The sequence below is a fragment of the Rattus norvegicus genome, chromosome 1 (assembly GCF_021556685.1).
Source record: "Rattus norvegicus strain SHRSP/BbbUtx chromosome 1, alternate assembly SHRSP_T2T, whole genome shotgun sequence".
Classification (NCBI taxonomy): domain Eukaryota; kingdom Metazoa; phylum Chordata; class Mammalia; order Rodentia; family Muridae; genus Rattus; species Rattus norvegicus.
Window position 1 is genome coordinate 236005017 of NC_141534.1, and position 15564 is coordinate 236020580.

Consider the following 15564-nt stretch of genomic DNA (forward strand, 5'->3'; position numbering starts at 1 on the left):
TAGAGACTAAAATCAAAGGAATACATAGCAGACTCAGGTTGGTCCTTTTGTTACTTTGTTTTAATTCAGGTTTTTTTTTTTTGTTTTTTTGTTTTTTGTTTTTGGTTCTTTTTTTCAGAGCTGGGGACCGAACCCAGGGCCTTGCGCTTCCTAGGCAAGCGCTCTGCCACTGAGCCAAATCCCCAAGCCCGTTTTAATCCAGTTTTAGAAGTACAAGAGAGAAAAGAGGATGCAATTCTAAAACATCTTTTTTTTTCTTTTTTTCGGAGCTGGGGACCGAACCCAGGGCCTTGCGTTTGCTAGGCAAGCACTCTACCACTGAGCTAAATTCCCAGCTCCTCTAAAACATCTTTAATGTGTTGTGAGACACAGACGAGAGGCTTCATCCGTTCAGGGTCACTCTCAAGTGCTTGGCTATACAGGAAGCAGTTGAGAGCTTTCTGGGAGGGTGGGAGTGGGGGGGGGATGCTGCACTGTAGAAGGGCAGGTCCAGACAGGACGTGCTGGGGAGCTGGGGGATGGGGCGTTTTATCAGCTCTTTGTTTAGGGTTGTCAGCATGTGATGTCAGTGAGAAGCAGATGTAGGCAGTTAGCCTCCTTATTTTAAAATTCTCTACAAAGAACACACCACTTGCTGCCTGCACCCAGGAGACTTCTCCACACTCTCCTCTTGGTGCCCCACAGGTCCTCTGGGGGCCACTCTTGCCATGCACTTTTTTGGTTGATTCAAAGGAAAGGGAGAAGCAGAAGAAACAGCGTTACTTCAGTTTTTAAAGTATGTTTTCCCATCACATTTCTAAGCACCAATACTCTTTCTGACCATTTCTGTTTTTTACCAACCAGTGCTGAGAGAAAGAAGGCAGACACCCTGATTCTGTGTCTAGTATTTATATAAAACTAGAAAGTGAGAAGTTTGTGTGTGTGTGTGTATGTGTGTGTGTGTGTGTGTGTGTTTGTGTGTGTATACGTACACAATGTAGAATTTTGAATGTTGAGTTTTTTGAGATTTAAAAAATATTGAAATGTAGCGAGATGGTGACGGTGCGCGCCTTTAATCCCAGCCCTCGGGGGCAGAGGCAGGTTTGTCTCTGTGAGTTAGAGGCCGTCTTGGGCTACAGAGTGAGTTCTAGGACAGTCAAGGCTACACAGAGAAATCCTGTCTTAAAAAACAAGAACATACAAACAAACAAAATATTGAAATAGAGAGAGGTCTCACAGTGGATTTTTCAGCCATCCAGCAAAAAAAAAAATGACATGTAAATAACTTTAAAAGTATATGATAGGAAGGCATGTTTATCTTGATTCAGTACATGTGGTTCACCATGACTGGATTCCAGTTCATGTTCCACATTTTGTGGGCCAGCCACACAGCCTTGTCAGGTCTTATTAGCCCTACTTCAGTGAGGAAACAGAGGCCCAGGGAGACAAACTCACTCAACACTATCCCAGTGCTGGTTAGTGGGTAACCGGAACATTAACATGCTTTGCCTGCTGTGGAAGGGCTCTTCCTTCCCAAAATGCCTCTGCTGTCATGGTAGGGCACAGCGCATTTCTTAGTCTTTGTAATAAGCCTGAAAATTGTAATAATACTAAACATACTGCTTCTTGGGCTTCTTTTTTACATGTGTGTACAACACACACAAACACACTCACACACACGCATACACACACCATGCACACACACGCACACACACACAGAGGCACGCACACTCTTTGAGCTTTAGGGATATCCATTTTCATTTATTCTTGAGTCGTTTGGTGTGGCTTATTACCTGTGATGGTCTTGGAGGGGAATGGGCTCCTTCACACACTTGTGGGTCTGGGGTGCCCACTAGGAGTCACCATTCTGCACTGGAATCTTTATAAACAGTTTTCAGGGGGAAAGTGTTGTGTGAGCATGTGTCTTCTCGTCCACTTGGAGGGCGGCTCTAGACAGCCTCACCTTGCCCTGCAGGCAGTCTGTCATATTCATTTCTCAGAAGATAGCCTTCATACTGCTGATTTATGCCAAAAGTATCCTAATGTTTCTGACAGCTCATGTGTGACATGGGTATAATCCATATTTCTTAAAGCAGCTAATCCAGGTGCTTATTTCCCGATACTGCTGATAGGGCTATATCTCTTGGTATCTGCCATGGAGATTGTGCTGGTAACATATTGTTTCTGGGTCACTAGCTTTGTCTAAAACAGTAGGTTGGAACAGAGTAGCAAAGGTTAATTAAGTTTGTCCATCATGTTGGGAACACATATAGATGACTCTGATTCGTCTGGCTCGAAAATCAAAGTTCCCGAACGCATGCGGTGGCTGGTATCCTTTCTTCTCATTTTCAAAGTATCCGAAATGAAGTTTCTTAACTTGTGGCAGAGGCAAAGACAAAGTGGTAAAAAGAGCTGGGTTGTTGAATAGTGGTGGCAGCAGATGGATCTTTAAATAAGCGGTCGACATTGAGGTTAGCCTTGGTTCAGTGGGAGAGTGCCTGGGCAGCTCGCTTCCAGCCCTGCCTTCTTTCCTTGGTGCCTTAGAGTAGAACCAAGCTATTTGATTGCTAGCAGTGGCTCTGTGTTGATGATTGTTAAATTCTGAGGCCCCAGTAAGGTAACAGGACAAGTCTCTTGTATCTTTCAAGAAAGACTTCCTTGCTCTGGAGTTTTCTTACTCCTGTAGTCATAACTGCTATTGTTTCAGGGTACTAACAGAAAGGGTACCTTCCCAGCCCTCTGCCACAAGTCTAGAGGGTTGCGGTACAATGCCATTCAGTGTGTTAGCAGAGGAGAAAGGCCAGTGTCTAGATAATTGTTAGGAAGGTTTTTAAGGATATAAATTTATCTTGTCTTTTTTTCTAGCTCTTTTTCTGGTGCTTGGTTTTTATGTAATTGTTGTGGCCATTTATGCCTGGCTATGTTAGTTTGGTTGAAAAGTTAGGATTGGAATTTTATTACTTATTTACTTATTTTGCGAATGTCTCTCTCTCTCTCTCTCTCTCTCTCTCTCTCTCTCTCTCTCTGTGTGTGTGTGTGTGTGTGTGTGTGTTTGTGTGTTTGTGTGTGTGTGTATGTGTATGTGTGTGTGTGTGGTTTGTGCCCATGTGTGTTCCTTTGAACAAGTCTGTAGACCAGAGGAAGCTATTGGGTGTCCCTTTCAATCACATCCTGCTGTATTCACCTGAGGTAAGGTCTCTCATTTAATCCGGAGGTAGGCTTGTGTCCAAGAAGTCCCACTCTCCCCATTCCCCTGCCAGCACTGGGGTTACTATTAGTGTACTGGTAACTACTCCTGGCTGATTGTTTGTGTGGGTGCTGGGGGTTTAAATGTAGCTCCTAATGTTTGCACAGAATGTGAATCTCCCTACCGATGTTCTCCCAGCTCCAGTGTCAGAATTTCAGATTGTGAGTCAGACCGTGTACAAGGTTCTGTTTGAGTCCAGATGGTTCTTTGTAGAACTTGTAACGATGATAAAGACCCTAAGCCAGTCCTAGCTAGAGATCATTCCAGACCACCAGCCATCTCTCTTTTATGAGCCTCCTGAATACACCAAGGTGTTTTAGGTTCCAGGGAAAGGGAACATTTTCAATTCTTCTTAGCTTTTTCTAACTAGGCACCTGTTTTTGAAGGTAATCGTTCCCCTATACCTGATTAACAACACCCGTGTCTTGGGTGCTTTAGACTGAGAGCTACAGTAAGAAAATGAGCCTCCGTGCGTATTTATGCACACAGACACTCACATACAGCAGTTCCACCCCAGAGCTCTTACCCATACCGTGCAGTCTGCTCACTCTGATTCTGAATTGTAGTTTCATTGGTTTTGCTGGTCTTGAACTTCTGGGTTCAAGGGGTTCTCCTGTTTGAGCCCTCCAAGTTGTTTACAGGTGGCAACTAGGTTATATCAGGGCCCGAGACAAGGAGCAGTTTTGTACGTTGGAAAACGGTCTAGAGGGCACGTGGCTGAAAATGTGCATTTCGGGGTTTTTGTTAGCTTGCTCTAAATTGGTAATAGCCACAGATGAGTTGCTTTTATGGTGAAGACAAGCACAGTGGGCCATTTACGTGCAGATATGATCCTGAAGTCCCATGGGGGTGTGTGTCCCTTTCAGCTGTTCAAGGCTTATGAGTGAGTCACTGTTCATGTGTGTCAGGGTTTGGAGAACGTGGGGAAAGGCTTTCGGAATGTTTTCGTGGTCAGATTTGTTTCCACATGACCTGCCGTTCACTTTGCCCTGGTGCATCACATTTCTTTCACTTCTTGACTTTGCGGAGATAACCCAAAGCCCCCATCTGCAGGAGCATCCTCGGTTCGCATGCGCCTGTCTGTTGCTGTTGCTTTGGAAGTTACAGTCGAAGACAGCGTAGATGTGTTTGCTCTCAGGAGAGGAAGAGCATCCTTTCCATGTTTGGACAAAGATTAAACAGCTCACGCCTCTTCAGCATCTCGAGTGGTCCTCATGGTGGGCACCCCATCTACAATGTCCTGAAGGCTCCCTGGGTTCCCTCAGAGACATTGATGTCCTGCCAAAGGCCTCTTCTCTCTCTGTCTGTCCTTTTATCTTCTGGGTCATTCACTGTGACCACAGTAAGAGAAGTTGTGAGTATATCGAGGAAGGAAACAACCTCAGAGGATCCCGAGGACTAGAGGGAGACAGGCAGTAGGGAGCCTTGGGTTACAGCCAACGGGGAACTCATTACCATCACAGGGCTGGGCATTTGATCTCTTACTGTTCTAGCATCTCGGGGATGTGTACACAATAGCAGATACTTGTAGCCTGTACATTGAGAAAGAATTCATTGCCGAGGGCAGCATGCACACTCAGGATGAACCAGGTGTGTGTCTGAGCAGGAGAATGGGGTTCTTTGACGACGCACCCTGCACAGGCGAGGTCTGTCCTGACTCAAGTGTATGGTTAGGTGGACCTGGGAATAAACATTGCAAACCAAAAAAATCATTTTAAGGACGGCCAATGTTGACCACACAAACTTAACTCCATGTGCCCTGGAGATCTGAGCTTCAGTCTGAAGAGTTCTGACTTCCTTGTAAAAGTGTTTCTGACCAGAAAACCAAAGGTTCACCTCAAATGGTGATTTGGGAGCTTGGACGATTATAATCCAAGTGAGTATCAGGGTCCTGTGATCCCTGCAATGATTTGTGTTGTCCGGTGGAGGACTTTCGGGGCCACTCCTCTCTTCCACCTGAAGCTCCAGCACTATGCTGCTGGCTAGACTAGCTTGCTTACAGCCGGAGCGCTCCTTTTGAGCCCTTCCCCTGGAAGGAGCGTTCAGCTGTCTGTAAGATTGAACGCTTCCGTCTGACCAGTTCCCCAACAATTGGCAGGTAGGATTCAGGAATTTTTTAAAAAAGGAAATGATAAAGCCAAACACTCTGGAGTTTGAGTTTTCCTGGGATATCACTGTTACCATGGACAGGATGGTCTAGGGTGCATGAAAGGATTTTCAGATTTATTGCTGTGCATTTTCTCAGCAGTAAAACAAAACCCCCAAGCTTCAAGGTTTCATCTGGAGTTAATGCTAGCAGCCTGTGCTTTTGCTGCCTGCCCAGTTCCCATCCGTGGGTTACACACCAGCTCAGAGACTGGGGTGGGTGATAAGATTATAAAACATGCTCGCCAGCCACCACATGCTAATGATAATAGCAGATAGAATTCATTGGAATCTTGGACTGAGAGGGTTTTGCTTGGTTTATTTGTTTAATATAAAGGAGCAAAAATAAAGTAAAATCTCAAAGAAACAAATTAGCATTGTATAACAGTGTACATGTGCGTGCGTGTGTGTGTGTGTGTGTGTGTGTGTGTGTGTGTGTGTGTGTGTGTGTATAAGTAAGTAATATCAGCCATAAACATAACTGAACAATTTCCCCATTTGCCACCTTTCACCCAGAGGTGAGGGAGGGGCCTTCAGGGTATTAGATTCGTTTGGAACAGGTTTCACAACCTTGGCACAGTTGCTGTGTTGAGGTAGTTCTTGACTGTCAGGGACACCGCCATGGCCTTATGGAACTATCTCTAGATGCCAGTAGCAGTCCTCTTTGCTCCTACATGTCACAATTGGACATGTTTCCAGATATCAAATCTCCCCCCTAGGGACAAGGTTGCCCCCAATTGAAAACTACTAATTTAAGATCAAATAAATTTCAAAGGCTAATTATCCACCCATCTTGTCTAAGCCCAGAGTAGAAGGATTGTGTTACATACCTATCATCCGTCTGTCTGTCTGTCTATCTAAAGTGAGAAGTAAGCAGGAAGTGACTTGGAGTTATTCCCAGGCCTTCTCAGGTGAACATCAGCTCGGTTTAAACTTTGCGTTTTAGAGGGTTCGTATTCTTAGAAACACAGGTTCTTCCTCCAGGGCAGGTTTGTGGGTAGGTGGTTATTTGCGGCCGTCTTACATTTCTGTGAGGTTAGCCTCTGGTGGATGAGCCTTCTCCTCAGCCCCTATGCATTGTTCTTTGAGTTGGATGTAGCTGACTTGGCTGATGACCTCAGTAAACTCGCAGTTTAATAACCTCAAATAGACTTTGCCCTTTTGTATTCTTTTTTTCCCCTTTGGCTGGAAGTCTTCTGTTGTGCTCTAAAGGACACATTGGGGAGACAGTAGTTGAATACAAATAACTCAGTTCCAAGTTTGAAGCAATCACAGTTATTGATGCATTCTGGAAAGAGAAAGAATTGAGTAGGGGATGCTAAACACAGGGGTGTTTGGAAGGAGCTCCCTTTCAGTAAGCTGTTTGAGTGACATTTGTCTGCATAGCTGTGGAGTAGTGCACATTCTGGGGTGGCAGCAATTGACTGATCTACTTGTCAGACTTGACCTTTTGAAAATTTTGTTTTTGCTACATGGGATCTTGTTCTTCTCTGGTATATGGATACATATTGATAATTTTAGAGTATTGAGTCAGTCTTGGTGATATGTTAGAATTACCTAGGTAGCTTTGCAAAGACCCAGGGTTTGGGCCGTATCCCAGACCAATTAAACCAAATTTTCTAGGGGTTTGTCCAAGACTTCTGCTCCTTTTATTTCAGTGAGAATCAAGATTGAAAAGCAAGCCACATGTTTATAGATAAAGTTTTATTGGAATGCTGTCATGCACATTTATTTGCTGTTACCTAAAAATGCTCCAGAAACCCCTACATTATCTACTGTTGGGTCAACTGTAGTAAAATGATGGCTGACTCTTGCCGTGAAGTTATAATAAATATTCGTTAGCTTTGAATATTTGTATATGCTTCTGCAGCAAAAGAAAAATGCAGCATTTTGCAGAGTGCATGGGTTTGATTCCCACTACTTTGCACACAGGGAGCATTAAAAACCACATTGCTTGAAGAGCAGACTTGTAGATATCATCGGACCCGAGAGAGATGTGACTCAGACCTCAGAGCATGGAGCCCATTCTTTATATGGGCATCTGTGCCTGACGTGGGCCCCTCGGTCACTCCACTGTTCACTTTTCAGACTGAGTAACTGACTCCTGTGAAGTCTGCAGCTTTAGTTTGAAGGGCGTTGGAGTTCTTCACTGCTGAAGCACACACAGGGTCAGGAAACCCTCCCTCCCCTCAATCTTAGGTAGGCCAGAGGCATGGCTCAGGGGGTGAAGTGTTTGCTGAGCAAACTTGAGGACCAGAGTTCAGATGCACAGCACCTGCGTAAATACGGGCGGGGGGAGGCGAGGGGGCCGAGAACCCTGTCCTCAGGAGGTAGAGATGAGATTTGTAGAGCAAGCTGGCCAGTTGGAGTAGCCGGATTGGCGAACTCAGGCTTACGTGCGTGAGACTCTACCTCAGTATAGAAGATGTGGTGCACAGGAAGAAAAGATGACAGACAGACACTGGGAGAGTCAAAGACAGTATTCTCTAAAGTCTGCCCCTCCCCCAGCAGCCTGCATCCTCCAGTTAGGGTCCATTTCCTCACACGTCTAGCATTTCTCAAATTAGTACCATCAGATGGGGACCAGACCTTGGACGTTTTATATTCAAACTTTAACCAAGGTATCTTTTAATTTTCCTTAAACAGATGAAGACCTCAGAGGGCCGCCACCCAGTGAGCTCCCAGTACCGGATGCACTCATACTATGGGCCTCCCTCCTACCTGGGTCAGAGCATGTCCCAGATCTTTACCTTTGAGGAAGGCCCCTCCTACTCAGAAGCCAAAGCAAGTGGTAAGTTCTGTGGTGGGAATCTGGGATTGGTACCCAGCCGGGAGCGAGCGGTGACTCTCTGTGGGCTTGGCTCACAGGAGCTTTGGGGGAATTGCTTTTTTAATTCTTTGAGACTGGCATACAACTCTTTCCACCTTCATATCTACCCAACGTCTTCCTCCTTCTCCCTCTTCCCCTGTCCTGTGGAGTACAGTTTATGCTATGACTTGCCCTGGAGTATGGTTAATAAAGTTGGTATCACATTTTTAATGAAAGCTTACTTTCCTTCTCCAAGCAACAATCAAATACCAACAGCTTCTTAGCCTTGCACTCAACCCGCCTTCTTCCATGCTGGGATTTTGCTGGCTTGAGCACGCACAGGTCTTGTACCTGCTGTCAAAATTGCTGATCAGTCATATATGGAAGTGCCCTGTTACATCTGGAAGGTACTCTTTTCCCTTACGTCGCCCTCCTCCTCTGGCTCTTAAACTCTTCCACATAGACCCCTGAGCCTCAACGAGAAGGGATGTGACATAAATGTCTTATATGGGATTGAACACTGAAATCTCTCACTCTTTGCATGGTGACCAGCGGTGGGTCTCTGAAGTAATTACCATCTATTCCAAAAAAAGAAGCTTGTCAGGGTTGGGGATTTAGCTCAGTGGTAGAGCGCTTGCCTAGGAAGCGCAAGGCCCTGGGTTCGGTCCCCAGCTCTGAAAAAAGAAGCTTGTCTGGCGAGGGTTGAGAGGGTCTCGGCACAGCAGTAAGTCATTAGGAGTTGCTTCAGTACTGTTTTCATTTAATAGAATAAGAGTAATAGGTGGTCTTCTACGGTCTATCTGGCCATAAGTTCTTGGCAGTCATAGTATGGGTCCTGTCAAGGACCCATAGGATGGGCACAGTGTCAAGTATGGGTCCTGTTTTGTGGTGTGGGTCTTAAATCCGATCAGAAAGTGATTGGTTACTCCCTTAGTACCTGTGCCACTATTGCACTGATTGGGGCTGTCTTACTATGCAGGCTATTAGTGTAGTTCCGTCTAGTGTCTATAGCCAGGTGAAATTGATCACTTTTCTCCTCAGGTAGCATACGTAGCACCCTGGGCAGTGTATTCTGTATAGAAAACAGACGAACATCCTATAAAGAATTCAACTATGAATTGGTTTTACTGTATTTCGTTCTTTTTCGTGGATTCATTCCTCTCATCTGGGCTGATGATGGCGCACTCCCCAGGAGCCAAAAACCACCTAACGAAAACCCCGGTACCAGACATGAAATTTTGAGTTGTTTTGTTCTCAACACAATTTTCTCCTTTCTGAATACTTGCAATAACAATAGACTTCTATTCCTAAAAATGCTATTTTCTTCTGTTTTTTTAATTATGAAAATTTTTGTGCATGCATTGCCTGCATGTAGTATATGCACCACCTGTGTGCCTGATGCCAGAAGAGGCAAGGAGGGCATTAGATCCCTTGGAATTGGCGTTATGGATGGTTTTGAGCTACCGTGTAGATTCTGGAAGTCAAACCTGGATCCTCTGGAAGGGCTCTTAACTGATGAGCCACCTCTCTAGTCCCCCAAATGTTATTTTCTTGAGGAACAGTGCAAAACTCAGGGCACATTATTTTTCCTATTGTTGGGGATCAAACTCCAGGCAGCCTTGCAGATACTGAGCAAAGGTTATGGGAAGATACCTCAGTAGCCAGGACACCGAAGTGAATTTCTGTATGTGAGATAGTTATTTCCCAAAGAGTCTTAGTTTAAAAATGAAAGTGCATTTGTCTTTTAGGGAGGGATAAAAATAACGCAGTAAAACACTTTTTAATACAGTAGATCTGGGCTTCTGCAGTAGCAATGCCGATAACTCTGATATGGCTGAAATAAAAAACGACCGTTCAGTGAACTGAAACAGTTTAAAATACACAGTTCCTCAGCTTCAGTTTTAACCATGCCCCCACCACAGTTATGCTAAGTGGATGGGCAGGTCTCTCTGAGCTGCGTTTCCAGAGTCCTTCTTTAACTTATTTATTCTTGAGCCTCATCCTTTGATCAGAAGCTAAGTGTCAATCAGGGCAGCTGTGACTGTGACACAAGAGATTGATGTAAATCAGTGCTATTCAGCCTTCCTAACGCTGAGACCCTCTGTACAGTTCCTCATGTTGTGGTGACTCCCCCAACCATTACATTTTTATTGTAACTTTATAACTATAATTTTGCTACTGTTGTGAATTATAATGTAAAGACCTATGATCTTTTAAGTGACCTCCTAAAGGGTTGAGACCCAAGGTTGAGAACTGTGGATATAGACATGGGTTATACCTTGTACTAAATAGGAGATATTAATTCTCTAAATAATGGGACTCTAGAGGAGAATTTCTGTTTTCACTTTTTTAATTTATAATGTGTTTGGTGCATGGTGGAGGGAGAAGGCTACGAAGTGGGTATGGAGGTCAGGGGGCTTTGTGGAGTTGGTTTTCTTCTTTGGCTTGTGCATGGCTTCCAGGGATTGAGCTCAGCTCAGCAGCCAATGTCAAGGTAAGGAGCTGCGACGTCTCCTGGGGAGCTGTGGCCTAAGCCTGACCTCTTAGGACATGGGAGGGAAGACTCTGGCACTGAGCAGTGAGTTCTGCCATGAGGGAAGGATGCAGTACTGTGGTCACCACAAGGAGGAGATCAGGGAGGTGATCACCTTCTCTGCTGGTGAGAGAGATGAGATGCAGTTTGAGAGACACCACTGCTCCCATGGTAGGTAAGTGTATTATTAGGGTTCTCAAGAGAAAGAGAACAGTGAATATATACTAAAAGGGATTATTAGATTGGCTTGCTCAGTATGGTTGGTCTGGGTCATCCAGTAATGGTTATCTTCATGCTTGAAGAGGCTGGGAACCCGTCGCTGCTTAGTCTGTGAGGCTGTTTGGTCTGGGGCTGAAACCCTGGAGGATTCCTGGAGCCACTGGTCTTCAGTCCATGCCAGAAGTCCAAAGGAATGCTTAGTGTTAACGCAGGTCAGCAGTGTAGTCGTGGTGACTATAGGATAGATGCTGTAGATGCACTTGCTAGCAAGAGGGGAAGGCAGACAGGCAAAAAGCAGCAGCTTTTCTCTCAGACGTCCTTATCTCTGGGGAGGATGGACCCTCCTCAGTCAGCTCTTCTGGGAAATACTTACAGAGCCATCTAGAGGTGTGCCTTTTAGTTGTTCCGAGATCCAGCCAAGATTGACCACCCAGCAGGACCCAGGAACCCAGGCCAGTGTCCCCCAGAGTGGCAGCTGGGGGTTCTGCAGGTGTTTTGCCTACTGGCTCAAGAAGAGGGATAGAGAAAGGAGTCGAGAATAAGGAGAGACCATTACAACTACTTGACAGAGCATCTAGATGTCTAGCGAGCTTGATGTCAAAACTGGGGCTTGTCCTTTTTGTCTTTCATTGTTACAGCAATTCATTTGCACCTTATAATTGGGAAGCATTTGAAACTGGACAGTGGGAGTGTCGTGTATGTCACAAAACTGTCACTGGGTTCTAAGTCACGCTTACCTGTTCTGAGGAGGAACCTCGTATCCATGAAATGGTTATGTAGTCTCCCTTTCCTAAGCCCATGGTAACCACTAATCTGCTTTCTGCCTCCAGAGTGCCCCGTGCAGATGGAGTAGGTGACACATGGTGTTCTGTGTCTGGTTCTTTTCCTTAACCTCTTTTTCCCGTGGTTCATTCACACTTTAGCATGAATCAGGACTTCATTCTTTTTTACGGCTGAGTAATATTCCATGGTTTGAGCATACTGTGTTTTGCTCATCCATCTTTCGATGGAAATTTAGATTACTGCCACCCTTTGACTCTTGTGAATCAATAGTGCTGGCAAAATACGCACACAAAGCCTATTTGGTTACCTGTTTTCAGTTCTTCTGGACACATATCTAGAAGAATGTACTAGTTAGCTTTTGTTGCTATAACAAAATATCTGAATTTAATAGTCTTCAAAGAATTAAAGTTTGTTTTGACTCACGGTTTTGGAGACTCCTTCTATCACTGAGTGACCCGTTGCTTTGTTTTCTGAGGGTGGGAGGCGCAGGGCAAAAGTACACAGTGGAGTAAAACCACTGACATCATCAGCCAGGTGACATCATCAGCCGGGTGACAGAACGGAACAGGAAGAGGCTAGGGTCCCGCTGCTTTCTTCAAGGATGTGTTTCAGTGACACCAAGTGCCTCCCACTGGGAATTGAACCTAAGGTCTGACACATACTAGGCAAGAAGTGTACCACTGAGCTGTACCCCCAGCCCTCTTTTATCTGTTTTGCTACGAAGTTTTGACAGGTAGCACAGGCTGACCTTGTGTAGTTTGAGTATGCTTGACCCAGAGAGTGGCACTCTTAGGAGGCATGGCCTTGTGGGAATAGGAATGGCCTCGTTGGAGGAAGTGTGTCACTGTGGGGGTGGGCTTGGAGACCCTCCTCCTAACCACATGGGAGCCAGTCTTCTTCTGTGTGCCTTCGAACAAGATAAAGAACTCTCAGCTCCTCCTAAGCCATGCTTCCCTGGATGCTGCCATGCTCCCAGTTTGATGACAGTGGACTGAACCTCTGAACCTGTAAGCCAGCTCCAATTAAATGTTGTCCTTTAAGATTTTCCTTCGTCATGGTGCTTCTTCACAGAAGTGAAACCCTAACCAAGACCGGCTTCGAACCCAGTGAGTAGTACAGTCAGGCTTTGAGCGTGCCATCTTCTCACCTCCTTAGATTACAGAGCTGTGCCTCGAGGCTCTGCGACTTCTTAGGTTCTGCCACCTCATAGTGCCACTCTGGAGACCAGGCCTTTAGTTAGGTCTGTCCTAACCATCCAGGTGGAATTACTGGGTCCGGTGGGAGTTTTCTGTTTATTTTTGGGGGCACATTAAGCTGGTCTTACAGCAGCTGCCCCGTCTTATATTCCCACCAATATATGAAGGCTCCCGTTTTCCCGGATCCTAACCAACGCTAACTTGTTTTCCAATTTTCTCAATTATGGCGCTCACAATGCATCTTTATTATACTACAAAAGTATCTAGTCAACGTAGATTAGAAACTTCAGGTAAATAAAGTGTTGGCCCTTCCCCACGTGTTGTTTGGAAATCACTGAATTGCCGGAGTGGAAGGCGAGCGTGCAGAGTGTGGCCAGGTCATAGCAGCACATGGAGGGTGACTGGCTGTGGGAACACCCAGGAGACGACACCCATGTTGCAAGGGATGACACGGAGGAGCCACAGCAGTGCCTCTGTCTGACGAGGTGTACATGTGGCTACTGTGGGAAAAGAAGTTCCGGGTAGTCTTAAAGGTCTATCCAGAAATGAGGTCACCCTGGACTGCAGGAGGATTTCTGGCCATTAGATAAAAACCAACCAACCAACCAACCAACCAACCAACCAACCAACCAGCATTCCACGGGAACTTGAGAAAGCAGTTCCTGTCTGCCAAAAGGAGTCATTTCCCTAGCCCCGCAGAAGAGACGCATTGGCTACCTGTGACTTCTATCAGCTTATCAGAGCCCATGCCAGCTCCAGGCTCACAAGTACTCAGTTATCCTTTTCAAGGTCAGGCTAGCCCCCTGGCCCTTCCACCTCCCCCCCCCACCCTAAACTCCCTTCAGCTCACAGACTTCCCTCCCCAACCTACCTGTTCTCTTTATAACCCAGATATTCTCTCTTTTCCCCTCCCCTCTTCCTCACGTTCCCCCCTTTTTCCCACTTCGTCTCTTGCTGTACTCCATTCTATCTCTTGCTGTGTTCACTGTTAGCTTTTGGTTCCTTGCACATGTCCAGCCTGCTTCTCTGTCTCTCTGCTCTCATATCTATAGTAAAACCCACAGCCACATCGAGGGGCTGTCCTGCTGGTGGTTTCTTTGCTGCACTCCCCTGAATACAGGCAGTGTCTGTGAAGAGGCAATTTTCCCCCCTGATGCTTAAGTAAAGGTTCTTAGATGGCAGAGTAGCACCTGCAGCGAGCTTTAGATCACCCGGGGAAGACAAGCACACTTAGAAGATTTTAGTCTGCTTCTGTGATGATCTCAGTGTAGACAGGAGACGTAGTTAGTGCCCCGGGGTCCTGTGTGTTCACTGTCACTGGGTGTCTTCCTCTACACTGCCAGACTGCAGGCAGATGGCCATGCAGCCACCTGTGATGTGCTCAGTGTTCTGAGGTGGAGTGTCTCTGGGTAGCGGTACAGCCTCAGCAGCAGTCCGTTCCCAGGGTCTGGTCTCCTCCTCATGCTGTGGAGGGTGAGGTCACATGGCTGTTGTGAGGTTTTGGCCGTGTCCAGTGTGAAGAAGCTCAGTTCTGCTATAGATGGTGTGGGTGGGTGCTCTGAGAGGATTCGTGGGAAGCTGCGCGGCTAGTGGGGCCCAGCATCAAGAAGTTCAATGAAGTGCTCACGCAGAAGAAGGTGGCAGGCGTCACCACACCCAGTCCCCTGCTGCGAGTTAGTGCTGGTGTTGCTGGCAGTTCTTGCTTTAGGGGAGAATGTTCTGGAAATGAGTCAGTCTGGCCGAGACTACAGAAAGTGGGCCCAAGACTCTAAGGGCTGCTTTTGTCCTGTGCTCTCTGCCCTGAGCTGTGTGACCCAGTCCGTAGGAGAAAACACTGGTCCTTGCCCTTTCTTGACTTGAGAAAGTAGTGCTGGGTTTTAATCTCAGCACTCAGAAGGCAGATGCAGGCAGATACTGAGGCCAGCCTGGTCTACAGAGTGTGTTCCAATATAGCTAAGGTGCTACACAGAGAAACCCTGTCTCGGAAAACCAAAATAGAAAGGAGGAGAGGAGGAGGGGAGGGAGAGGAAGGGAAGGAGGGACAGATTGACGGACAGAGGGAGGGACAGAGGGAGGGAGGCAAGCAAGCAGGCTGAGTTTCATGACATTTAGAAGATGTCAGCCTTAATTTAAACTTGTCACTGTCGGAAGTGGAAGTGGTTTGTTTGCCTCATTTCAAAGAACAGAACTCGGGACCTTGCTTTCTTTTTTTTTTTTTTTCTTTTTCTTTTTTTTTTTTCCCCGGAGCTGGGGACCGAACCCAGGGCCTTGTGCTTGCTAGGCAAGGCTCTACCACTAAGCTAAATCCCCAACCCCGGGACCTTACTTTCTTCACATGCACTTTTATCATCAACTCTTGCTCCAAAGAGAGGTGACCGGAGCATTCTGTGGCACTACTGGTCCCAGAAGCTGGTGTCTAGAAGAGACTGGAGCGAGTGGGGAGAGCTAGTTTGGGTCCTCACTCTGGCACAGCAGTGCAGTGCTCATATGGTATCTCGGAGCTCATGGAGCTCCGGTTTCCTCAGCCGAGAAGTGGAAGTCAGTAACAGCAGTGTACCTGTTTTCCCATACAGATCCATCAAGCATAAAAGCAGGGAAATGTCCGCCCTGACGACCCCCTGTCACCTTCCCCTGCCTTCACACCTTTCTGTAT

General features: G+C 46.3%; 1 protein-coding gene across 1 annotated transcript in view; it reads left to right on the forward strand.

Moving 5' to 3' along the window:
* Dmrt1 (doublesex and mab-3 related transcription factor 1) overlaps window positions 1-15564 on the forward strand; it is a 98458-nt gene that overhangs the window by 48576 nt on the left and 34318 nt on the right. The window contains 1 exon segment of the mRNA NM_053706.1: window positions 8018-8162. Within this exon segment, the coding sequence (NP_446158.1) occupies window positions 8018-8162 (145 nt within the window).